We start from the raw sequence: 26,660 nt of genomic DNA, 5'->3' as shown, positions 1-26,660 counted from the left end.
GACAAGATATTCACAGATTAGGAAGGTATAAAATCTTATCCCATTAACTTTTTAATAATGATACCAACCCAAGTCGGCAAATCCTCCTAAAATGGTTCTGGGACATCAAAATCCCGATCTTGTCTAATTCTTCCCACTTTTTCTAACTTGAGTCACATCCACTCATATTCCTTTCTTTCTAAGCCGCCCCCTCCCCCCACCCCCCTTTTTTCTCCTCATTTTTTTTTTCTACAATACTAGCCTCGTAACTCGTAAGTCGAATCCCTTTCTTATTACTTTCATGTATATGTAATTATTCTTAATGAGCAGTTGATTACAAGTCTAACCCGATTCATTAGCACATATTAAGGAGAAGTGAGAACACATAAAAAGCCATCAGGAGTGGACCAATGGGGGGACACTCCGGATACTTAAGTCAATAAGATTTCTCACTAAATGAGACCTTGTGAAATGAGGTCAAGATTATTTATACCTTTCTCTTTTAATAACCCCTCTTTTGTGCTCATTGAATGAGGAAAATTACTCCATCATCCAAGCTAGGGATTTAAAATTCAAATCCGGGTGTGTCCTTCCCAAATATGGAAGTATCTTACAACAATAGTTATTCACCTAGAAATCTTTGAAGTTAATCTCAAAAGGATTGGCTCAGTGGTTTCTAAAGACTTATGATATTTATGAGATCCTACGTTCGAAAACTATCTCACTTAACTTTAGCATAATTTTGCTTAACTTTTTGTTTTTGAAGAGCTCACTTAAGCAAGAAAGGTAGTTCACTAGAGCAAAATCATTCTAACTTAAGTGAGATAGTTTTAGTATGTTATTGCTTTGTAGAATTTTGCAGAAAACGAGGGAAAAGAAGCCTTTTGAGCCTCTAATGGCTAGTAACAACTAGGGGAACATTTTAGAGTGCTTGTCATGACCAAAGTGACCATTTAAAAGTTCATTTTCAATGAAAAATCTTCATTGTTTGTAAGTATATTTTCATATTCATTTTTTTTTTATAGATTTTGCGCATCATTAGAGAAATTCACAGGATTATCCAAGTTTTCTTCTTGTAGAATTTGACTTATTTGTATCTGTGAATACCCTATTTTGCAACTCTCATTTAACCTCATCTGCATCTCATGTGCATATCATCATCACATCATAGGGGGAAAATTGTAATTTTGATTAATTGATTTCCAGTTGCATTGCATGAAATAAATCTTGAATTCATAACAATCGAAACGACAATTCATTAGCCTTAATCGGGCCACTAGTTTGAAAGATATCATGAAAAGCAATGTGCACTTGCAAGAATTAAGTCTCAACCACACATGATTATAAACTCTTAAATTTTGATTGGTCTATTTTTAGTCTAATTTAAGTTTAATGATGTGTCATAACACTACTGGTTGTAGGTCTTATTTATTGTGAAGTTGCATATATCCGATTCAATACGAAGACAATGCATTAATTAATTCCTTAAAATTGGTTAAAATTTATTAAATTAAATTATTTTGAAGTTAATTTTCTGAGCAAAGGTACAAGAAAGTTTGAAAAATGGTGAAAATTTAGAAGGATATTAGATCACAATTCAATCAGAAAGAATCAAACCAAAAGCCAAAATCCAAAGGAGTCAAGAACAAAGTGTCAATTTGCACTTGGACTAGAACCATCAGAATTTCATCTCTACACCTGAAATTTCTTCACTTTTCTCTATCCCTACTCTCTACAGTTAGTAGTAAGCAAGGTTCCTTTGGTGTTTTGGTCATCTTGGTCTCAATTCACTAGAAGGGGTCGCTTAAATCTTTTGGTCTCTAACTATCAACTTTTTATTATGAATCCTACTCTAGAAAATCTTTCTTGCTTAGAGTGCTTGGGAGTGCTAGTTGAAAGTTCAAAAACGTGTAAAACACCTTTGAACGTTTGGACCCCCAATTACAAAATTACCAATTCAAGCTTTATATCAAACAGTTAATGTACGGAACATGATAACAAGCTTACAACAGAATTGATAAACAATCTAAGCCAAATATAAACACATCCACAACAGTAAATATAAGGCAAAGATAAAGGAAGGAAAGATGCAAACACACGGACAACACACGATATCTTATCGAAGAGGAAACCGAAGTCCTCGGCGTAAAACCTCTCCACCACCCTCCAAGCAGTAAATAATCCGCTAAAGAATGTAGTTGGGATACATGAACAGCAGAAGACCCTCCAAGCCTAATCTACCCAAGTACCTAAGCCCTCCAAGCTTCTTGTTCCAACGAGGTTACGCCAAACCTATTTCTTCTTTAACTTCCCGGATTTCGCTACTATACCATAACATCAACCAATGTATATTGGTTCCTTCCAAACTGCTTCCCTTAGCATCAAATGAACCTTCTCACAGACGTAGGTGTGGTGAGATAAGGATTTGGTCAATGGCCTCTCAAGGATGTGACAAAGGAGAGAAAGAGAGTAGAGGAATTTGTAGAGTCTCTAAGGTAAAGATTGGGGATGAGGCAATCTTGTTTTTCTCTAGGGTTTCTCTCACAAAAATTCTCTCTGGAAGCTCTCTTAAAATCGTGGGTATAAGGGTCTATATATAGTGGGTGAGAAAGGAATACGAAGAGACAGTTTTTGCCAAACAGGGTAAATTGGCGGCTTGGTCTCGCGGCTTGTCCAAGTCGCGAGTTCAAGTCACGACGTAACGGCCTGACCAGCCTGTGACTTTTGTCCTGTAGTGCGACAGCTGGCGCGACCCTTCAGCTTTCCTGTGTGCATCTCAAGTGCCTGCATTTGGCGGCTTGTAGCCGTAAGCCACCCGCGAGTCCTAGCCGTGAAGCTCTGCTTCTTTGCACATACTTGAGTTTTTCTTCACATCTTCTCACACACTACCCTTACAATAATCCCACCTAAATACAGGGTTACTAAGTGCTAAATTACAAGCAAATTGACACGGAATAAAACCAACAAGATGGTTGATAAATTTCAACCTTACACTAGTGAATGAAGGTAAGATTGCTAGTGCTTACTAGTCTATTTTGGTTCACAAACACTTGTAAAGGGGACTAGATCACCTAATTAGCGACCAGGAGTGCATAAATCGGGGACTTTCCGATACATAAATCAGCAGGGTTTCTCTCTAAAGGAGAGCTTGTTGTGAAATAAGGTCAAGATTGTTCATACCTTATTCTGTCTATATAACCTTCCTTTTATACTTATTTGGGGAAGAAATTCGTCTATCATCCAAGCTCAAGATTTAAAATTCAAATCTTGACACTTCCATTCCCCAACATGGATAATATCTTGCAGCAAATAACGATTCATCTAGAAATTTTGGCAATTAATTAGGCTTTAATACTCTGTTCCATGCAAGGAGTTAGCGAACTTTCGTCTTCTTTCTCTTCAAGCTCTTTCTGCATTTACGCAACTACGATGTCATCATTTATGTTGAGATGCCAAATCAGCACACTACTCATTATGCCAACCTACCTTGTCATTTTTTGAAGATCAGGTATAACAAGTCAAATTTCACTATACTTCAAGGTGTAAGTATAAATTATCCTAATTTTAATGTACGCTTTATGCACCACATTACAAACGAAGAATGTAATTTTTATTATACCATACGATATACCATAACTTCTAAGATGTAATTTTTATTATAAAGTATATAGTTTTTATCTATTGTTGTTTTTTTGTTTTTATATAATAAAAAATATGATAAAATCTTATAAATCAGCAAAATAAGATGTAACAAGTTAAAGATACTTCTTCTTTTTTTAAAGAAAGTTTCAACCTATGACGTCTGCTTTTAATGATAGTTCTTTATCATCAGATAAATACACCAATTGATTTTTGGTATAAACAGGGATTGAACCCCAGATCTCTTATTCAACTATTAGAGATTTTACCAGTTAATCTAACTAGAACTCACTAAAGATACATTTAAATTGTCAATTTGGTATATTTTATTTGCATTGATTTATTTTTCTTTTACAAAAAAGGATAAATATACCGTCAACTTCTAATTAGATTTCAATACTTCATATGAGTCTCACATATACTTGAAAATGTTAAAATCCAATTAAAAATTGACCCATAAACAGGAGGTAGGAAAAGATGTGCTACTAGCATTACTGTATATCTAGATATGAAGAAATAAACTACTGCAGAACACCATCTTTCCAAGTCTTTTTTTTTATTTTGCTGAGTCAATCTTTCCTAGTCAATTATGGTTAGAAAGTTGTCAAAATTTTAGATGAGTGCAGAGTGCGTGATAGGGCAGTATTTATAGACCGGTTTCGCACACCGTTGTTTTGACTTTGAATTAAATGGTTGAACCAGTCTTTCTTCTGTTCACATAATATTGAAGGACAGCACCACGAAATAAAATGCTTTTAGATTTTTCCTAGAAAACCAATTATTTTCACGTTTCCCCCAGATGGGGGACAAACGGTGGGTACCTAGTACCTACCTAAGCGGGCAAAACAGAAAAGAAAATTGCAAGATGGTGGTTATCATTGCATTCATGAGAAGTTGATGAATTTTATCAAGTTTAAAAGTTAGATAGTCAGGCTTACTCTTCTAAATACCGGCAAATCTTCCGTCCGGTGCACAGTGATCAATGCCCAAGGACAGATGCCAGCACGTAAGCAATTTAAACACGTGTTTGAATTGTGTTGGGTCAAATGCACTAGAGCCAAACCACACCTCTAAATATACAATTCTTTTAATAACTAGTGAGCTGATAACTTGTGAATGGTAGAAAGTATTGTTAATGGTAGACTAATGTGAGTATCAGCTGGCTACAAGTACCTTTCATTGCCGCATAATTCATAATCCATTTCTCATTGCCCAAGTTGGGAGTGGTAAATGTTCAAATATTCTCAAACAAGCAAAGAATAGGGCAAAAACGTAGCGCAAAAAATGGAAATAATGTTATGGTCTCACATAATGACATCTAGAACATTATGCCTTTTCCTCTTTTGAAGTTACATAAAGGAAAGATTAAAGAAATTTTTTGAAAATGAGACCCCAAGTTAGTATAGCCAAAGCTGGGAGTCGTTAGCTCAGCTGGTTGAATCCATTCAACTCATCTGATAATGAATCAATGGCATAAACATTTAGGCCTCTCGTCCGTCCAGGCGCCCCTCCTTTGAGAGTGGACAAATCCAACACAATCCTGCTCAGAACACATATACATGCCAATAAGTTGAAAATCTCACCTTTTAGGTGTATCAATAAAAATAAATAAATAAATAAATAACACATGCACAAAACTTACAAGTTCTTTGTAGCAGTTTTCAGTTCTGGACTTCCACGCTTAATGATGATTTTCTGATCAATTTTTGAAATTGACAAGTCCAGAGGAAGATCAACCCCATATGGTGCTGAATTGACATTTTAAACACTTCAAATTTAATTTTCATGGCATATAATATCTAAAAGAATAAATGAACACTAGTCACATGATACTAGTTTATTTGAGGGACTTCTTACATGATTTAGGGGTAGCAGTGACATTTCCATCAAGTCCCAAGAGTTCCTACACCAAATGAGAGTTGTTATGTCAGAATTAAGGAGTGGAGTTATTTTCTGGCAACAGATAAAATTTAAAACATAGCATCTGCAACAGCATTAGGTGTGGTGCAAGACATCAGACAAATTACCTTAAGATTTTCATAGCACTCTTCAAGATTATCATTATACAAGATATGATCAAAAATGCCTGATGATTTCCCTTGCTCCATTTCTGCCTGAGCATTTCGGAGTCGCTTTAGAATCTGTTCCTCTGTCTCTGTCCCCCTGTTTACATTATTCAAGTTGGAACCAAGATGGTAGAATTTGAGAATAGAAAAGATATAAATGGGAATCTCCAACTCACCTTGCACGGAGGCGCTTCTCCAGCTCCTCCATTGATGGTGGGGAGACAAAGATGAATATAGCTTCAAGAGAACTAGCCCTTACAGACCTTGCCCCTTGAACATCAATGTCAAGAATGCATCTCTACATTGAAAGGAGACAAAAGCATTAGCAGAGAGAAAACTATATTTTAAGTTTGCTACAAAAGGCAATGCTTGTTTGACAGTGTAATTCACAAAGCTTCTACAATTATCCAATAAAAAAATTTTAAAAATATATATCAATGTCAGCACACCAAAATCTAGATGATATTTCTTATCTTAGGAAAATTTATGATTCCAACTCAAGCCCTCTTATAATTCATATCATATAAAGTAATAACAACCAACACACAATATTGTAACTCTCTAGCATTGCCTGGTCTCCTTCACAAGGAGAACCAATGTTCAAATCAAACCTGACTCTTGTAACAATTGAATTATAAATTAATTTTTTTTTTTTAAACATTATTTTAAGAAATTAACTTGGTTAAAACACTCATCATTAAGCACCAAACAAACTACAAACTTATAAGCATTTTAATTTTAATTTTAGGGCAATAAAATTATAGGTAAATTCCCATTGATAACCAACCAAAAAGGCTCACTATTGATTCCATCAACAAAGAAAAATAACTCAATGCAATTTGCTGATATAAACTGCTAGCTTCCTCATTTAGTGGCAAAAGAATGAGAAAACACGCATTTTTACACCACTGCTTTTTGTAGATCTAAAATAAATGAAAGCCATACCCTAGTCAAAAGTGATCCCAAAACAAATAATACATACATGCTGTATTTGGGAAGTAAATAATTGGTTTTAAAGACACAAATATGCACAGATTTACCTTCCCGGCATCTGCTACCACTTCAACAGCTTCAACACTAGTTCCATAGAGATTTCCATGAACAGAAGCAAACTCCAGAAACTTTCCATCTTTTATGTCGTTCTCCATAACACTTCGTTCAGTGAAATGGTAATGAATACTATCCTTCTCCATGTTCCTTGGAGCCCGGGTTGTGTGGCTCACAGAAAACCCAAACATAGATGGAAATTCCTTCATAAGCATGGATATCAGTGTACCCTTACCTACTCCAGAAGGACCACTGATAACAACAGGCTTCTCAGCGTTGCCCTTCACACCCTTGCTCCAAGCAACAACCTCAGTCCCCAATATTTTTCTCTGTTCCCTAACATATTGGGTGTCCACCTACCAATATTTAAGCAAATCAAACAGTTTAAGGTACAGAAGGATTAAGAATGTACATGAAATTTACAACTGCTGGATTGGGGGTGTTCAAATACCAGTAAAAAAAATGATTGTTTCAATTTAGGCTAACATAGTATTCAAAACAAACTTCTTTTTTATGTTCTCCATGGCATCAGAAATGTGATTATTTCAAATTTTTTGAGAAAGAAAATCATTTGGATTTCAATTATCATCATGGTGCTGAATCTTGTACCATCTCAACTTCAAAGTACTTTGCAACCTGGACTGCTATAAGAAAGTAATAAATGACTTCATTTTAAAGGTTCTAAAAAGTTTGTATGATACCAACCTCAAGAAACCAAACGCCATCATCTAGGCTAGTACCTTTCTGAATAACCAATATTTGACCCTCATTTAAAGGCACTGCTGAATGGCCTTTACATGGCTTGGGTTTTGTTCCTAGCACAGTAGGATTCACCCTGCAAATTCTAACAGACATTAGTAACCGCACCTGAATGAAGCTACTCTAAGGCTAAACAATAAACTCACCATCCGCCTCTACTATGGTCCCAAACTTGAACTCTGATTGATTCATCATCAGCTCCACCAATCAGGTACTGTTAAAAAGATACATGGACAATTTTCAATTGGGAAAATATGATTGTCACAGTGAATCACTAAAGCACAAAGAGAAACACCATAGGAGATCATAATCATAAATTGGATCATCATACTGCTTTATTGCCAATGACAGTTGGTGTTGCGTCCTTAGATTTCAAATCAAACCCATTTGAAAAACCCTTTTGCAGATCATCCTCAATGAAAGCTGGGGCTTCTCCCTGATGACCACAAGAAAATACAGATCAAATTAGAAGAAAGCGATCTCTTTGATCCACATTTAGACGTCACTATCTACTTGCATTAAAGTTCAAATTTTCCCACTATGCACAATGAAAGTGGTGAAATATAATATTAAAAGCTCACCATTGAGAACTCTATGCCACAAACTCTAGATTCACCCTGGTCAACATACATGGAAAGGTATGAGAATACACACAGATTTTTCTGGATCTAGCACCATATGCAAAATTCTAGCCATAAAGGTACAAACCCCCCCCCCCCCCTCCCCCCCCCCCCCCCCCCCATTGAAGCAATCAAACATTATGACAAATACAAATATTTAAAAAATAAAAGCAAAAACGCAAACTTGAACAGCATAAAAACAAAAACAGACTCCAAGAATAAAAACCCAGTTGCCCAATTAATGTTTCAACTTCTATGTACAAAAATCAAACGTATTCCATTGAAATAAACCCATGTTAGTTTTATTAAAAAAAAAAATTGAAAAAACAATTGACAGAGCCAAAAACCATGGATCAAACAATTAATTGGAACTAAACACAATGAACAATGCAATGGGGATGAAAAAAATTAAAAGAAACCGAAATAAATCTAAAAGAGTGAGACCCCTTACCTTTGAATAAGCAGCGGCCTCTATGGCCAAAAACCAGTGATTGATATTTATAAGGAGAGATTAAACTTTAAAGAAAGGCCACTTTCTTTCCTTTTTTAATGTTGGTGGTGGTGTGCGTGTGTATGTGTGTATGGGGGTTCTTTTTCAACCTTAAGTCTATGAAAATCAAATCAGAACAAACTTAGGAAGAAAAAAAGAACAAGGCTTGTAAAAGAAGTTGCAAGATAAATTGAGAGGCATTCTATTCTCACTTGGTATTTGTAGGAAAGAGATTCTCTTCCTCTCTTCTTTCTAAGGCTCTAGAGAGAGAAAGAGAGAAAAGGGGTTGTCTTTTTGGTCGCATTCAATTCACGCAACAACAACTACAACAAAGACCGGCTTTCGTTTTCTTGTGAGGTGCTTATGAAGCTTCTTGCCCTTTACGGAGTATTTCTTTACTTTTTTTTTTTTAATTGGGATATTTATTTACTATTGTTTTTGGGCCTATTGATAGATTCCATAGGTTTTTTTCAAACATTTATAGAAAATTTAAATAGGTAAAGATTCTATCAAAAAAATATATATAAATAAATGGATAAAGACTTTTATAATTCAATTTTTGTTGACACTAAAAAAAAAAAAAATTTAAATTTTCTCTTTTTCTTTTGAATAAAGGCATGGGCAGAATATCTTCATTACATTTTTATAATAAAATTTAAATAGTAAATTGTTAATGGTTGATAAAAAAAATAATTTAATGGTGGGTTTAAATAGGAGCCAATAATAACTTATCAGTTTTATTATGAAATTATTAAAAAAAAATTATAGTACCACTTTATTTCTTTTTTATTTTTTTAGGAGAAAAAAGTTTTAGATGTAAAAGAATATTTTATTTTTAAGAATCCAAGTGTAAAAGAATTTGATTCTTAAAAAAACCTTGATTTTTTTTTGGGTTAAGGTGTAAAAGAATTTGATTCTCCAAACAAAAGGTTCTAAAAGAATTTTATTAGGTGCAAAACAATTTGGGTTCTTCTAAAAACAAGTACATTAGAAAATTAAACAAAAAAAAAAAAAAAAAATACCCTGCTAAGTGCTAACAGTGACCACCTTTGGAAGGATTCAAATGTTAAGGAAAGTACCATGTGCGACTCTATTGTTGTGTGACGGTGAAGGAAATGACTTTAGATTCTAATCAAGTGAGAGGCTGACACGTTTGTTCATACGTGATAGGGAGCTGACACGTGTGGTAATAACATACATCAATTTTGTTTGGCCTAAACTCTTGCCTAGCCCAAAAGAGTAAGAAAAGATAAATATTGGAAGGGTTATTGTAACCTTTTACTCTTTGCGGACTCTTGCTTATTGGATGAAAGGAATGATATTGCAACAAAAAAATCTAAAAGAATGAGTTTCATAATTTCATCAAATATTAAATTAATTGTTCGGATAATATATTAAAAACAAAGTGAAAAAGTTTTTTTTATTTTTTTGTTTGAGAAAAGGTGAAAAAGTTAAACCAACCCTCTAACGTCAAACTCTATTTTGAGTATGAGTACAATAATACATTCAAAGTTTCAACGTTCAACTCACCCTCACCAACTATGAAAATTAAATAATTAAATAAAGTGATCGCTTTTAGCTCATAGTTGATGATGCAAAGAATATATAGTATGTAAGTCAATCATCTTAACTCACAATATTAGGAAACCCAAAAAGTGAAAATGCCGACAGAGTGCACTGGTGTGGTGCTAGACAAAAACCCTTTAAAGGTTAAGTCAGTAACTCAATAGTTTTTAATAACTCCAAAAGTATGAGAGCTAAAAAATTATGCATGTATTTTGGAGAGGATGAGGCATGGCGCCTATATAGTGGTATAGAGCTTATCAAGTTCCCATGGAGTTAGACAATTCTCTTATAGGGAGTGTAGGCACACTGTCTCACACTACTCACGTGTGGTTCATGCCCCCATAGGAAGTACGCTTCAGCCAAATGGACTGGAGGCGGAGATTTGGGAGTCGTCACCTAGTTTAGGTCCAAGAATCAAATTGAGCCTTTTGAGCCACTTACTTACATACATTAATCTACATACCAGATTATGAGTTTAGAGTTTAGATACAACTTGGGAATGTGTTAGGCACCCAAAACTGCCCAGTTTGTGATCCAGTCTCCATTATGTGTTGCTACTTGCTAGGCCATATTTAATTAAAGATTAAAAAAAAAAAAAAAAAAACACACACACACACACACACACACACACACACATCATAGTCCTAAAGTTAAACATACATTATGCACTAGATAAAAAAGAGCACACACAACATGTTAAATATCACATAATAGCAAAAAAAGAAACACATTAACACCAAATTAAACAAATATTATTGATCATGAAAAACTAACAATTAAATAAACACAAATGGAAAAATATCAAATTAAACCTAACATGTAAAGGTTGACCAAATAAAATAGGGAAAGCAAATTAACATATTTAAATAACCTAAAATAAAGAATTCAAAGTCAATTAAAAAAAAGTGAAAAAAAATTAGTTAAATAAAAAATAATAATTTTGCTCTAGTCTGGGTACAGAGTGCATATGCATACTTAACCACATGTGTATGCGCAGTCGAAACCATGCTTAAGCATGCATATGCATCCTTAGCACAAAATCTATAAAATAGCTCGGCTTATAATCTGATCTCCATTATGTGATGCTACTTGTTAGGCCATATTTAATTAAAGATTAAAAAAAAAAAAAAAAAAGCACACACAACATGTTAAATATCACATAATAACAAAAAAAGAAACACATTAAAACCAAATTAAACAAATATTATTGAACATGAAAACTAACAATTAAATAAACACAAAAGGAAAAATATCAAATTAAACCTAACATGTAAAGGTTGACTGAAAAAAATATGGAAAGCAAATTAACATATTTAAATAACCTAAAATAGAGAATTCAAAGTCAATCAGATTAAAAAAAACATGTGAAAAAAAAATAGTTCAATAAAAAATAATAATTTTGCCCTAATCTAGGTTCGGAGTGTATACGCATACTTAACCACATGTGTATGCATGGTCGAAACCATGCTTAAGCATGCATTTGCATCCTAAGCACAAAATCTATAAAATCATGTATTTGCAGATTGTAACAAACAAAGATAAAGCATATGAAATCAAATAAGCATGTTAGAAACCCTAAACACTAAGCTAACATAAAGTAAATAAAGCAAACATCAACATAAACAAATAATCATGAAACAAATCAAATAAGTATACTAAACTACATTAAATAAATAATCACGTCAATCTTTATATAGAAACTAAAATAACAAAGCAAGAACATATTATAATCAACCCAAGATTAGATTAACACATATTAAACATAATAAAAAAAAACAACAAACAAATCAAATATAACAAGTTAGAGAAATTGTAGAGGGTCCGAGGACTAAAGAGAATTAGAATACAAAAGCGTCTCATACAATCCCACTCGTATAAGGGTATTCGCCCTAAAGACATCACTAAGTCGAGGATGTGAGGGAATGCAAAATGGTGTTACATAAGAACTTATGGAGAAGAAGAAGGACCATAAGGGGGGGTAAAGACGGTGGGAGGAAGCTTCCTAAAAAAGCATACCTTCCCCCTCCGCATTGAATACCCTGCAACAACCTTATCAGTTGCATTAATGAGGAAATAACACTTGAACAGTTACTTCACGGCTAACAGCTCCTTTTACCACGTTCAGTGGAACTTTGATGGGACATGTATCCTGAGAAAAAGCCCTGAAACATACAAATGGAGGGTTGGGATGCAAGAAGGAAGGATATATAAGGAAGAGGAACCTCCAGATTAAGGGGTTGAACATTTTCTTCAGGGATAAGAAAAACAGAAAAGGTGATAATGGATAAGGTAGGGCAAAACTTGGAACATTTGTGAATAAGTAACCAATCCTCGGACAAACCCAAGGAGATTATCATTTATAACAGCTACTTAAGAGAAAATTATATAACACTTCGAATTCTTCGGCCATAAACTAAAACTTGATCTTGAACCACTATTGAATTGTCTTTCCACTCTCTTTAGAAATTTTATTGTTTGGGCTTGGTTTGAAGGCCAAGGCATCATTGTTCTTAGTGGGCTTAGACTATTACTTTCTGAGTACTTATAGAAACTATATCTTATATAAATCATATTACAAAGAATGAGTTCATGGAAAAAACACTCACTTTGCTTAAGATTATGAGTTTAGAGCTTTGTTTAACTGGTCCCTTAGTGCTGACAACACAAAGATTAGATTTAGGGAACAAAGATAATAAAGAACACAATAGTTCTTAGGAATCACAACTCAAGAACAACTTATATTGAAAAGATTTTGTTAAAAAAAAAATAAAAAAAAAAAAAAACAAGTTTCTGCCTTAAAACACTAACTAAAGAGAAGTTTTTTTAGGCAAGAAAAACATGCAGCTGCTGTGTGAGTGATTAGAAAAGATTATTAGGGTTTTAGAAAACAAAGAGATACTCTTTCTAGCTTGGGTTTAGATTGGAGACATAAAGTGAGTGTTTATATGTGTAAACTATGGTTTTTAGGGCTTTTTTGAGGGTTTTGGACGTTTTTTAAGGGTCTAGGGCCTCTCCCCTATCAAAGAATGAGGCTTTGGGCCCTTTAAACTAAAGTTTTGGAATGCACCATGTACGCACATACACGACTTCAAACAAGCACACGTAGAATCCTAAATTAATTACACTATTGGCCCAACTTCAAACAGTCATAACTCACTCATTTTATATTCAAATTACATAAAATTTATGTTCAAATTAAATCCCAAGATGTCTACTTTTCCAATGAAATAAACCTTACTCAAAAATTATTTATGGAACAAATGTTATGGTCAAACACTGAGCAAATATCATTTTTTAGCATCGTTTTCAAAGTAATTCGAACTCTTTTGAGTTGTGATTACTTTTGAACTATTGAGAACTTTTTAATTACCCTTGGTTGATGTATTTTAAGCTTATCATTAAGGCTGGGGATTAAAGGTTATTAACAAGTACAAAATGAGGTGTCTACATAGAGCACAGTGGAGTTAATGCCCCAAGATCTTCGAGTTTAATTTCTCATATTTGGTGGATACGACTATGTAGGTAGATCTTTGCGCATGGTCTAAACGTTCTTTCCATATAGAGATAGTGGAGTGGAGGATATGTAAAGGTTAGAGAACTAAGTGTAGCTACTTATTTGTTGGGTTTTACTCTTCTGTTATCATGTTGTGTTGGACGAGTAGGCGATGGATGGATTGCATCGCAGGGTACCAAACAAGGCTACCCAATGATTTCTGTGGACCTAATGACTACAGTGGACTTGAAGATTCTCATGTGTTAGAGTGATTTAGATTTAGTGAAAATGTTCCCTATCAGTTTTGGTAAGAAAAACGAGGATGGTGGAGTTATGTATAGGTTATTATACAATCATGATATGAGTTTGGGAGTATATACAAACATTGGAGAGCTTGAGAGACCAGTTTTCCTTTTTGAGCACTTTGGGATGCTTCCAGGGATTGAAGTTGTGTTAACAATTGCATTTTTTACCTTTTCTTTTGTCCAATGAGAAGGAAATAAACTCAAAGATCCTTTACTATTGGTGAAATGGTTAAGAGCTTTGGCTCAACTATTCGAATCCTCTCTTTTAAGTCTTGGATTAGCAAATCTATCGTGGAGAATATCTCATACTCAGTCACTCAGGTTTTAGAAAACAAAGAAGTCATACGGTCCCTTGCAAGTTGCCTAGGAACATAAGTTCATGTATTTCCCTACTCGATTCTGTGTTCATGGAATGTCCATATTTATGGATACAAGAGTGGTGCGTTCAATCTCTCAAAACTTCTCTACCATTCCACTTTTAGAGAAATACTTGCAATAAAACATAGAATTGAAAATTTCCAGTTTCACCTTCCTAACCACAACTTTCTCATTGAAATGGATATGTATTCCTTCCCAAAAACACTTCATTTTCGAAAGGAACATACTTCCTCATTCTCAACTTCTTAGATGGGCAAATTGGTTTTTACAATAAAAATTTCAAGTAAAACACATATAAGGGAGATATAATATTATTGCAGACTACCTTTCCAAAAATCCTCCTCCTATAAACATTGCCATAATTCCTTCCCCTTTGTGTGTCTATCCCATTATAGTTCTTTCATCTTTTTCCCTTTATCCCATTAATGGTCCTGAAAGTATCATAAGTCTTCTTCCCCTGTTTGTGATACTCTGGCTTATTATCAATTACCAAGATCTCAATCATATTCTAGTTGATTGCAAGTTTCTTTTGCCAAATAAGAGTTTTCTCTTCCAACATATTTCAAATGTAAAGATATTTGCAATGTTTAATTTTAAAGCGGGATTTTGGCAAGTTGGCCATCCAAAAGATGGTTTAAGATTGCATTTTGTAGTCTACATCACCATTACCATTGAACAGTTATGCCATTTTGGCTTTAAAATTGCACTGTCACAATTTCAAAAGACAATGGTCTCGTTGTTCTAGCCTCTCCTATCCAATGTACTAATTTATGTTGATGAGACATCATGACAACTTGCATTTTTTTTTTCTATTTTTGAATTGGAAATAGCTATTGCACATGATGAAATCTAGATTTTTGCTAAGTTCGAGCCAAATTACCTTTATTTTGGCATTTATAACCCTTAATTATTGTTTGATTACCCATTTAAAAGAAAATTTCAACAACTATTTAGGATTATCACCATTTACCAATCTAACTTATCAAATGTGTGCACCCTCATAATTATTTTAAATCTAATCTAGTAGAATTATGACACGTCGTTAATTCAAACTAATTCTTCATGGAACCAATCAAAATTAGTTGTTCATAATCACACATGATTAGACTCAATTATGTAGTTGCATCTTGGTCGTTGAAATTTGATTTTGCCATATCTATAAATCTAGTGGTTCGATTGGTTCTCATGACATATCATTTTGATTGTTAAGACTTTAGGATTTATTTTATGTGAAGTAATTGGAAATATAAAGATCAAAATTAAAATTTTACCTTTAAGATGTGAAATTACCCTTTTTCCCTTGGATGAGGTTCAATGGAGGTTGAGAAAATGGGGTGTCTACATTTGGTTGAGCATAAAATTCTATTGTCTTGAAGACTACTCTAAAGCACCTAGAGATCATTTTAATTTTTTTACTTTCTCATCCTATCGTTTTACTTGGGATCCTTCTGGTTGTATCATGTAAATATTTTCCTTTAATTTACCCATAAGGAGTGTCATTTGATTGATAACTAATTGATGTAGTTTCAAGTCTAATTTTGTTACCTTGGTCTTGATGATTCAAACTAGGTTAACTTTTCCACTAGGAGTATTTTCCAAAAAAATTTACACTAGATTTGCTAAGAAAACCTCATGGCCACTTCCATCATCCCATTTTGACCCCTCGGGATTTTTTGAAAATTTTTTCATAAAAATCAAGATGCCTAAAAACATGTTTTTCAAATCCAATTAACACTCGAAATTTAATGAATTTCATAAAATTTCCAGACTCATTTGTGTCAATGGGATTATGGTGCAAATGCTAATTCAAACTTACGGTTAAACCCTAAAAATTAAGGATTTTAATTAATTTTGACCCACCATTATTGCTACCTACCATCTCCCAGACTTTGTTTACCAAATCTAATTAGTGCTTAGGATCTGTTGAATTTTAAATAATTGTAAAACTCATTTATGTCAATCAAATTAAGGAGCAAGCTCTAATGCGAACATACGATCAAACCCTAAAATCAAGGATTTTGACTAAGTTTGATCCACCACTGGCGCCACCTACCATAAATCATCCACTGTCAATGCCATTATTGATCAAATTCCTACTATTGCTACCATTGCCACCATTGACACCATCACCATTTTCCACAACTATAATTGCCACCATTATTGGGTATTTGAATTGTATCCAAAATTATTCAAAACATATACTCTTTTTTTTACTTTTTAGATTATAAAGGAAAACAAATAATTTTCTCTATAATCATCTTCCATTGAAAATATTTCCCTCCAGATAACATTTTCCATTCAAAAAAAAAAAAAAAAAAGGGTTGTGGGAAGCGGGGAGACGAAGAATGTGCAAAGAACACAGTCAATGATGCAAAGTTGGACATGGTGGGAGGGCTACTTGCACTTGTAGGACCTATAATTATTAAGTTGTAATGATTATTTATTTTAGATATGATCAAATTTTAATTTATATTGTCCCCTCCATTATGATTGTTCACTCTCATCAGACCAAGACACCAATCAAATTTCAATCGTAGTTATAATGATCTTTTGGTATTGAAATTTTAGTAGTGTGAATATATAGATATGGAGAGAGAGAGAGAGAGAGAGAATTAAATAATTAGCATGACAATTTTTACATTAAGCAACTGATATGGTATGCATAAAATGTCATAGGAATTTGTAAAATCTCTTATGATAAGAATTAGAACAAAGTTTGGCTTTAAACATGTTTCGAACCTTGGGCTCCAACTATCAATAGGAATATGACATTTGTCCTGATCACGTGTACTGTATATCACTCACTTAACCCAACCAACCAAGTGAGTCATGCATATTGTACATGATAAGACACATATTATCTTCTTATTGAACATGTTTGGATCCAAACATTTGTCTAAAAATTATATTAACCTTAGAAACACTCAATATTTTAAATATATTATTAATAACTTTGCTTAATTTCTTATAAGATTATGTGGCAGTAAAAGAAATAATTTAACATTTTTTGTTTTTCCAATTCAAATTTCATTCAAATTTGTGATATAATATACCCTTAAAAGTCTCTATTTATGCTTTGGGATTTTTTTTTTTTCATTTTCCTTTTCTTGTGCTGAATTTTAATTATTATTTTTTAAAACTTTGAATCCAACGAATATATATATATATATATATAGGCAAATCATAAATATCTTCCAAAAAAAAAAAAACAGTTGTCATATATATATATATATATATATGTAATGTCTTGTATACAGATGAGTTGTGTTTAGAAATTCAGTGTCTTTTATGGGCTTTCTTTTGAGTGTTAAGTTAATGGTGTTCCATCGTTGATCCAAAAGTGATTTTGGGCAATGGTTCGTTTGGGCCATACCATCAGCGATCAGGCATAAGCTTAGTAGCCAAATTCTGTCTTGGTATTCGATTGCAAGAGCCTCCTATCCTATGTAGAGTCTCACAGACCGAGGCCTGTCATATGCATAATGAAGCATATTTTCGTTCAATCCAAGGGTAACAGCAGGAGGAGGCTCGACACATATAAAATACTCCCTTAATTTTGTTTACTTTTCTTTTGTGGAGTGCTATGAACATGACATCCATGAATGACAACAACAACAACGATAAAGCCTTAATCCCAACATTTTGGGATCAATTATGAATTCTTCAATAAATCAGCTAAAATCGGTCATATGTATTCTCATCCCTTATTTTATTCTATATCTAAATTCATGCTTAAATACATAAATTTAAAAGTGCTCGTAAAAACTAGGTTTAGACGTATAGTGTGTGAATAATATTATAGCTTCCCTTTTCAGGGTAAAAAACAAAAACAAAACTGCATGGACAGTTCCTAGTCTCCGAGAAGTAAATTACATCATTCTCTTCCCATGAGTATTAAAGTTGCTTGTTCAACTCAAAGGCCATTATATAATGGGTGAAACTCAATTATCACTAATCGTGTGACATGGGCCAGATTACCTTATGACCAACTGTAAATTGTCACGAAAGGCTACGTTACGGGCCTACAGCTCTTTTTTCTCATCCTCGTTATCTAACCATGCTGGGCTGTTTTTTTTAATAACATAATAGTAGTGGACCGGACCTTGTCCAATTTGAATTTTCCTTTTCTTTTTTTAATTCCTATAAAAAAATCACCAGTGATTTGAAATGGATGTCACAGCACATATTATATGTGTCTTCTAATGAAATGGATGTCATTACCAACATATTTCCATGGAAAAAGAGACACAGCATATATGTCTTCTAAAAGCAAAATTCTTGTTGAACGACAAGTTATAAAATACCATAATAATTCAATGGGCATAAAATATAAAAATAAAATATAATTAAGGGGAAAGGATTTCAAGTAGTGATAGCTTAATTAGTGATAATAGCTTCTTATATAGTGTCCATCTCTATGATCTTCTGACATCTCTCCAACTATCTAGATATCTCAAAAGAATACTTATCAATTCATCTATCCTTGCGTACAATTGGTCACACTCTCTACCTCTAATTATTATCAAGTTTTTCTCTTGGGGTCTATTTAGTTGGAGGGGTGAAAGGTAAGAGAATAGAAAATTGTGAGAGGATGAAAAAAATGGGATGATAAAAAAGATTTTAATTTTTATCCTTTTTGTTTCTTTGGAAGTGGAAAAATAGAGGGATGAAAAATGTAAGTTTGTATAAATTTATGCATATAGCTTTATTAAAAAATGAGGCCCAATTAAAACCAAAAAAGTGATTAAAAAAAATCAATTACCTAAATTTATTATAAAAAAAAAAAATCATGTCCATAAAAAAAATACATCTAAACAAAAAAAATGATGCCCAATTTCTTACTTCAGTTTTCTCTCCATTTTGGGAAGAAAACTTTTTGGTGAGCTTGGGAAGAAAATACCTGGGCTCCATAATTTATTTTCCTTTTCATTTTCTCTCTAAAGTTTTCTTTTCACCCTATTTCACTTCCAAACTGATGAAGCTGAGAAATTCACCAGTGAGTCACACAATACCTTCGCGCTCGACCGTAAACCTACACAATACAAAGAAGAAAACCTATCAAAGGGCACCGGTGTGGTGCCAGCCAAATACCCTCCGAAGGTTAAGTCAGAAAGTATTCTCACAACTCTAGAATGCTAGAGAGGGTAAATAATGCGTACCTTTATTGGTGAGAGTATTGGAGCTTTTATAGTAATCGAAAGTTTTTCCTCTTAGAATTGGCATCCAAGTCTTTTCCTTGTAGAAATCCTCTTTTTTAGAATCCGAAACGTGGTGGATAGATCTTCTCCTTATAGGGAAGATCTTTACCAAATACATGAGATTTCTAGAGTCCAAGTAGCGCAAGGACTCTGTTTAGGGCCTTACGAGAATGGGCCAAAGTATTTCCACTAAGGGGTCCAACAGGCCCAAGGTCGACCAGCCCATCTTTCTTCGTTCCGTCTGTATCAGGTCCGTCCACCTAAGGTCCGTCCACTTAAGGCCTCATGTAAATAACGGGCTTGTCTGTTCTTATGTTCGCGGACTATAATCAGCCCGTACAATCACAATAGGCATCCTAGCGCGTATTTTCTCCCTTTCAGTTGCCCCCTCACCCGATGGGTCCGTCATGGATAAGAGAACAGACCCATGGGATGACGGTTTTAAAATCTCGATCATGTTTTCATGACACCTAGATCCGTGAACTTACCTCCGTACATTGTTAGATCAGGAGTTAACACATTAATGACTCGTGCCAAGTGTCATCCTGTTAATGGTCATTGTTTTGGAACGAGGTGTCGCTTCGTCTTCCATGCACATCCTCTATAAATATCGACCCCCCCGCCCCTCATTTTTCCACTTGTTACTGGAAAAAATTATCAGAGCGAGTCTGTCACATCTGTCAGAGAATAGTCCGTTCACTCCCATACCCGTCGCCTGCAACATCTTGTTTACTCTGAACTTCTGGTAAGTAGTTTCCTATCCGTCCTCTTTTAATTTTAGCTCTTCTTTATCTCTTTTTAGACTTTATGCGCCCGTCGTTCTTTCCAAACTCGTCAGAGTCTTAGGTTTTGTCATTACCTATAGGCCATGTCTAGTGCGTCGAGTAATCAGTCGGTCGTCCGTGACGGGGTAGACTACGAAGAGGTATACCCGTCAGGTCCCAAAGACCACAACGCCCCGAGCGAGGAGAGTAGTCCGTCATCATCCTCCTCGTCCTCAACAAATGAGGGCCTGGAGATGATCAAAATACAAGAGGGTTCAGCTGACAACGAAGAGCCAATAGTTAGATCCGTCGTGGGAGCTAATGGACTTAGGGAGTTCATCATGCTTCCAGAGTGGACGGTACACGCCTTCACGTCCACTATCAAGGAAGCCCATTTTAATACCCTTAGGGCCCGTTACCAAATCTCAGACCACATCCCACTCCATCTACCCTACATGTCAGAAAAATGTTATTACGAAGGAGTTGACGAAGTAGGTGTGTACGAACAAGTGCTTAAGGCCGGCCTGAGATTTTCGTTAAATTCGTTACACTGCGAACTCTTGAAATACCTAGGTATATCCGTCAGCCAGGTGTCTCCTAATGCCTGGAGGGTTTTCATCGCGATAGAGGTTCTGTACAGAGCCATGTCAGACGGTGGGAGAAGGCTTATGATAAAAGAGTTCCTCCACTGCTACCGTCCGGATGAGATAGACAAGTCGAGGGGCATGTATAGCTTTGTCCCTAGGAGCCCCGTCCTGAAAGTTATTTTTGAAACCCCAGACTCAAATAGAGACTGGAAGAGCCGCTACTTTTTCATCGAAGGAGATAATTGGATGTGTCATCCAGGGGAGACGGACTTCATGCCCGTCGACACAGTTTGGGGCATTTTAAACCCATCCGGTATGGCACGTCGTAAATGACTCCTTCCATTACTAATTTTTATAATGTTTTTAACATCCGTCCTCTTTGATGTAGTTCGACGGCGTCCCCAGATTACACTTGAGGAATTCAGTTTCCTTGAAAAAAAAATTTCAAAGACAAAGCCCGAGGAGCAGACCAGGGCCAAGCTCGTCAACCTCAACACTATCCACTGGTATTGTGACGGGCCCGAACCAACCCCGGCGGCACTAAAGTACGAGAAGCAGACTCGTTTACGTGAGTCCGTCGACCCTTATTACCTATTTTTACTGTCATTATTATTATTATTTCTTAATCCGTCTACCTTTTTTAGAGATGGAGGATGCGAAGAAGCGAGCAGCTATAAGACTTCAGGCTGCAAAGAACGAAGAAGCTGGAACGGACCCCATGGGGACGGGCTCCAGCAAGCAAAGTTTGAAGAGGAAATTGCCCGTGAAGGGTGACCGTCCGCCAAAACAGCCCAAGATCCCCTTGGAATCGGTCGTCGACTTGATGGCTGGGGGGAATAAGTCAATCACCTCGATTAAACACGGTGCGGGCAAAGGTCTAATGACGGGTCCGTCTGGTAGCCAGAAGAAGCCACCCGTCTTGCTCAATGAGGACTCCAAGTATGCCCTCGTGAGGCTGTCATCGATTATTACTACCGACGACTAGGAGGATTTGGGGAATCACTCAACAGAGGCGATGGGGGAGACGGGCCTCTTCAACATTGCTCAGGTAATTACTCCGTCGTCTTTTGGTCCACCCGTTCACCACTTGCTGCCTTAAATATTTTACTCATGCATTTTTGTTGTTCTCAGGCTATGATCATGATGAAAGGCATGATGGGACGGTGTCTCAATCATGAGACGACCATTGGCTGGATTTGTGAGAAAGCCAAGGTGATGGAGGAGGAGCTGCTCGATCTTAAGGCCTGGAAGGTCGTCCAGGAGAAGAAGCTGAAGATGGCCGAGACGGCCCGGGACGAATGTATCCAACTGACGGACCGTCTGAAGAAAGCCCTGGTGGAGAAAGACGATGAGGTCCGTTAGGCTAAGGAGGATGCGATACGTGAGTACCACGATTTCGACGCCCTCATTTCGGAATTGAGTCTTGTTTATAACGATGGGTTTGACGATGCCCTCTGTCAGGTGAAGGCGTTATACCCGGATATAGACTTATCCACCGTCACCGTCACTGCCCCCGAGCCTTCAACCGTCCAGCCCGTTCAGTCTGAAGATACTGATTTTCTTTTCGACGAGAACGTCCCTGTCCCGAAGCTCCTGTAGATCAAACCGTTGCGGACAGCCAGGCTAAGGACATTGGGGACCGTCCAGCTAAAGAGAGAGAGATAGATTTGTAATAACTTAGTTTTACTAATTAATCTTCTTTTTTTTTTCTTTTTTTTTTTTTTTTTTTTTTTGTATCAAGTGTAGAACAATTTTTAATACCCATCATGTTTATAGGGTTTATATGAACATTGATCGTTCAATATGTTTACATTCTGCAAGGTCCGTTGACCTTTGTTTTATCTTCGTGAAATGCATGTGTTTTATTTTAAAGTATATTTCATGTTAAAATGAACTCCGTTCTGCTTATACGATTCCTCCGTTCATTAACCGTTTAACCAAGGGTCGTCATCCCTTAAGATGATTTGTCCATTCGTGGGACTTTTAGAATTACCATTCGTTTTAGAATGGTCCGCTTAGTACGTGTGCTTAGCCCGGATTCTAAGTGCTATCACCCTTCGGGGATGACCCGTTCATCTTGTGGTCGTTATTTTTGGGCCCGTCCATTATGTGGACTTAGTAGTTACCATCTTTTTTAGGATGATCCGTCCAACTTGCGGACGTTATTTTAGGTCCGTCCATTATCTGGACTTAGTACTTACCATCCTTGTAGGACGATCCGTCCAGTTTGTGGACGTTATTATTGGTCCGTCCATTATCTGGACTTAGTAGTTACCATCCTTTTAGGATGATCCGTCTAGCTTGCGAACGTTATTTTGGGTCCGTCCATTATTTGGACATAAGATTTTCATCCTCTTGGGATGGTCCGTCCATCTTGTGGACTATTTTTTAACCGTCCGTCATAGGACTTAAGACTTTCATCCTCTTGGGATGATCCGTCCATCATGTGGACCATATTTTTAACCGTCCGTCATAGGACTTAAGATTTTCATCCTTTTGGGATGATCCGTCCATCATGTGGACAATATTTTTAACGGTCCGTCATAGGACTTTAAGATTTTCATCCTCTTGGGATGATCCGTCCATCATGTGGACCATATTTTTAACTGTCTGATATTGAAATAACTAGTTTAAGCAGGAAAAATTTAGTAGAGTCTGAAAGAAATCTTTATAGGAAAAAACGTGCCTGCCCCCTTGGGCTTAAAAAAGCATTGGTAGAGAGATTTGTTCAAAGTAAAGCAAAATAATGGGAATAGCTGCTCGAAGTAAAACTACTGAAAACTTTAGAAATAAACTGGAAAGTTAGGGGAGGGGTCGATGCCCTTTATGTCGTCTCTATTGGTAGTATCTCCGTAGGTGCTCTGTGTTCCACGGGTGTTGCAATTTCCGTCCGTCTATGGTTTCGAGGTGGTAGGTCCCCTTCCTCTGCCAAGATGAGATCTTGTAAGGTCCTTCCCAGTTGGGGCCAAGTTTTCCTTGTGAAGGATCTTTAGCCGCTCTCATTACCTTCCGTAGCATAAGGTCCCCAATCTGAAAGTCTCTGTGTCTGACTTTGGAGTTTTAGTATTTTGCCATGAGGTTCTGGTATCGGGCCAACCTTTGTTCTACTGTAGCCCGAACTTCATCGACTAGGTCTAGCTGTAGCCGTAAAGCCCCTTCGTTCTTGTCGTCATTGTAGTTTTCCACTTGATAACTTGCAAGCCCTATCTCTGCTGAAATGACAGCCTCGCTCCCATAAGCTAGCCTGAATGGTGTTTCTCTAGTAGGTGTTCTTGCCGTTGTACGATATGCCATAAGATACTTGGTAACTCATCGGGCTAGATGCCTTTTGCCCCCTCGAGCTGAGTCTTAATGATTTTGAGCATGAATCGGTTCGTGACTTCAACTTGCCCATTGGCCTGCGGATGTGCGGGTGATGAGTAGTGATTTCTGATGCCTAATTCCGAGCAGAAATCTTGGAATGCTTTGTTGTCAAACTGTTTTCCGTTATCGGAGACGAGTACCCTTGGTATCCCAAATCTGCATACGATATTTCTCCATACGAAACTCCTGATGTTTCTCTCTGTGATAGTCGCCAGAGCTTCCGCCTCCACCCACTTAGTGAAATAGTCGATCCCTACCACCAGAAATTTTAGCTGTCGTGCAGCCGTCGGGAGAGGGCCCATGATGTCTAGCCCTCATTGGGCGAACGGCTAAGGGGCCGTCATGGGTGTCAGCTCTTCGGTCGGTTGCCTAATTAGGTTACTGAACCTTTGACATTTGTTGCAAGTCTTGACGTAGGCTTGTGCGTCCTTCTACATTGTAGGCCAAAAGTATCCTACCCGGATCAGTTTGTGTACTAAAGACAATGCCCTCGAATGGTTTCCGCAGATACCCTCATGGACCTCTCTCATTATGTAGTCTGCTTCCTCGTGGCCCAAACACCTTAGGTATGGTCGTGAGAATCCCCTCTTGTATAAGACGTCATTGATTATTATGAATCGCGAAGCTCGGACTTTCAGTTTTCTTGCGGCGTCTCTGTCGTCTGAGAGCGTACCTTCCTTCAGGTAGGCCGTTAGCGGCGTAGTCCAATTGTATTCAGGATTTACTTCCTGCACTTCTGCCCTACTATTAAGGATTAAGGAATTCTGGATAAACGACAATACCTGATCGAGGGCCATCATGACCTCTGTGGAGGCGGCTTTTGCAAGCCGGTCAGCACATTCGTTCTCCTCCATTAGGATTTGGACGAATGTGACCTGGAGGGTGTCGATCCGTCTCCTAACCTCTTCTAAGTATTTCTTCATTGTTTCCCCCCTACACTCATAGGCGCCGCTAATCTGATTGACTATTACCTATGAATCGCAATGTACAATCATGGCCTCGGCGCCTGCTGCTTTCGCCAGGTCTAATCCTGCCACCAATGCTTTATACTCGGCCTCATTATTAGTTGTTGGGAAGTCCAGCCGAATCATACACTTAATTTTCTCTCCGTTAGGGGTTTGAATTACTACCCCGGCACCTCCAGCTTGCTTGTTTGATGATCATCCGTGTGGATGTTCCATAGTCTGAGGGCTTGTGGCTCCTTCTGCTTTGTTTGCGTGTATTCGGCGATGAAGTCCGCCATTGCTTGGCCCTTTATTGCGGTTCACGGTCGGTAATGTATGTCAAATTCGCTCAGCTCTATCGCCCACAGGGCCATTTGTCCAGCGGCTTCAGGGCTGCCCATTGCCCTTTTTAGGGGTTAATTTGTTAGGACGATGATGCTGTGGGCTTAAAAGTATGGTTTGAGTTTTCGGGCTGCGGTTACCAGTGCGAAGGCGAGCTTTTCCATGTGGGGGTACCTCTCTTCAGCCCCCCGAAACCCCCTGCTTATGAAATAGACGGGTCGCTGAGTTCCTTCCTCTTCTCTTACTAGGGCCGCGCTTACTGCCACCTGCAAAACTGCTAGGTATAAGTAGAGGTCTTCTCCTGGCTTGGACGGGCTGAGCAAGGGTGGCGAGGCGAGGTATTTCTTCAGATCTTCAAATGCCTTCTGGCACTCATCCGTCCACTCGAATGATTTCCTTAGGACGCGGAAGAACGGTAGACACTTGTCCGTTGCTTTTGAGACGAACCTGTTCAAAGCAGAAATTTTGCCATTTAAGCTCTGCACGTCCCTTACTGTCCTTGGTGGTTCCAGCTTCATGATGGCCCGTATCTTCTCTGGGTTGACCTCTATTCCTCTTTGGGACACCATAAAACTCAAGAATTTTCCCGCCGTTACTCCGAATACGCACTTACCCGGATTTAGTTTCATGTTGTATGATCGTAGGGTATCGAATGTCTCCTGAAGCTCGCTTAGGTGATCTTTTTCGTGTAGGCTCTTGACCAGCATGTCGTCGACGTAGACCTGTACATTCCTCCCTATCTAGTGTGTGAACATTTTGTCCATTAACCTTTGGTACGTTGCCCCAGCGTTCTTGAGTCCGAATGGCATCACCTTATAGTAAAAGAGTCCTTGGCTGGTGACGAAGGACATTTTCTCCTGATCAGATTCCTCCATCTTGATCTGATTATAGCCTGAGAAGGCATCCATAAAACTTAGGAGCTGGTGTCTGGCCGTGGAGTCGACCAGCGCATCTATCTGCGGGAGGGGGTAGTTGTCCTTTGGGCACGATTTGTTAAGGTTCGTGAAGTCGACACACATTCGCCACTTCCCGCTAGCCTTCTTAACCATAACCACGTTCGCCAACCACTCCGGGTAATATACTTCCCTAATGAAACCCGCCTCGAGTAGTTTTCTGACGT

The 26,660-nt window shown here is 37.0% G+C and overlaps 1 protein-coding gene across 1 annotated transcript; it reads right to left on the bottom strand.

Annotated features, from left to right (window-relative positions):
* Positions 1-4,792: 4,792 nt before the first annotated feature.
* On the bottom strand, positions 4,793-8,939 carry LOC112013006 (guanylate kinase 2). The gene is made up of 11 exons (XM_024045390.2): positions 8,562-8,939; positions 8,072-8,107; positions 7,822-7,926; positions 7,637-7,704; positions 7,437-7,566; positions 6,725-7,087; positions 5,861-5,982; positions 5,646-5,781; positions 5,476-5,521; positions 5,261-5,366; positions 4,793-5,158 (listed from the first exon to the last, which is right to left on the bottom strand). The coding sequence occupies exons 2-11, from the start codon at positions 8,072-8,074 to the stop codon at positions 5,041-5,043; spliced, it is 1,197 nt and encodes a 398-aa protein (XP_023901158.1). The 5' UTR covers positions 8,075-8,107; positions 8,562-8,939; the 3' UTR covers positions 4,793-5,040.
* Positions 8,940-26,660: the final 17,721 nt, after the last annotated feature.

This window comes from Quercus suber, unplaced genomic scaffold (genome assembly GCF_002906115.3).
Source record: "Quercus suber isolate HL8 unplaced genomic scaffold, Cork oak 2.0 scaffold_315, whole genome shotgun sequence".
NCBI classification, from domain to species: domain Eukaryota; kingdom Viridiplantae; phylum Streptophyta; class Magnoliopsida; order Fagales; family Fagaceae; genus Quercus; species Quercus suber.
The sequence above is the reverse complement of the archived record's forward strand: the minus strand, read 5'-3'. Positions and strand labels throughout refer to the sequence as shown.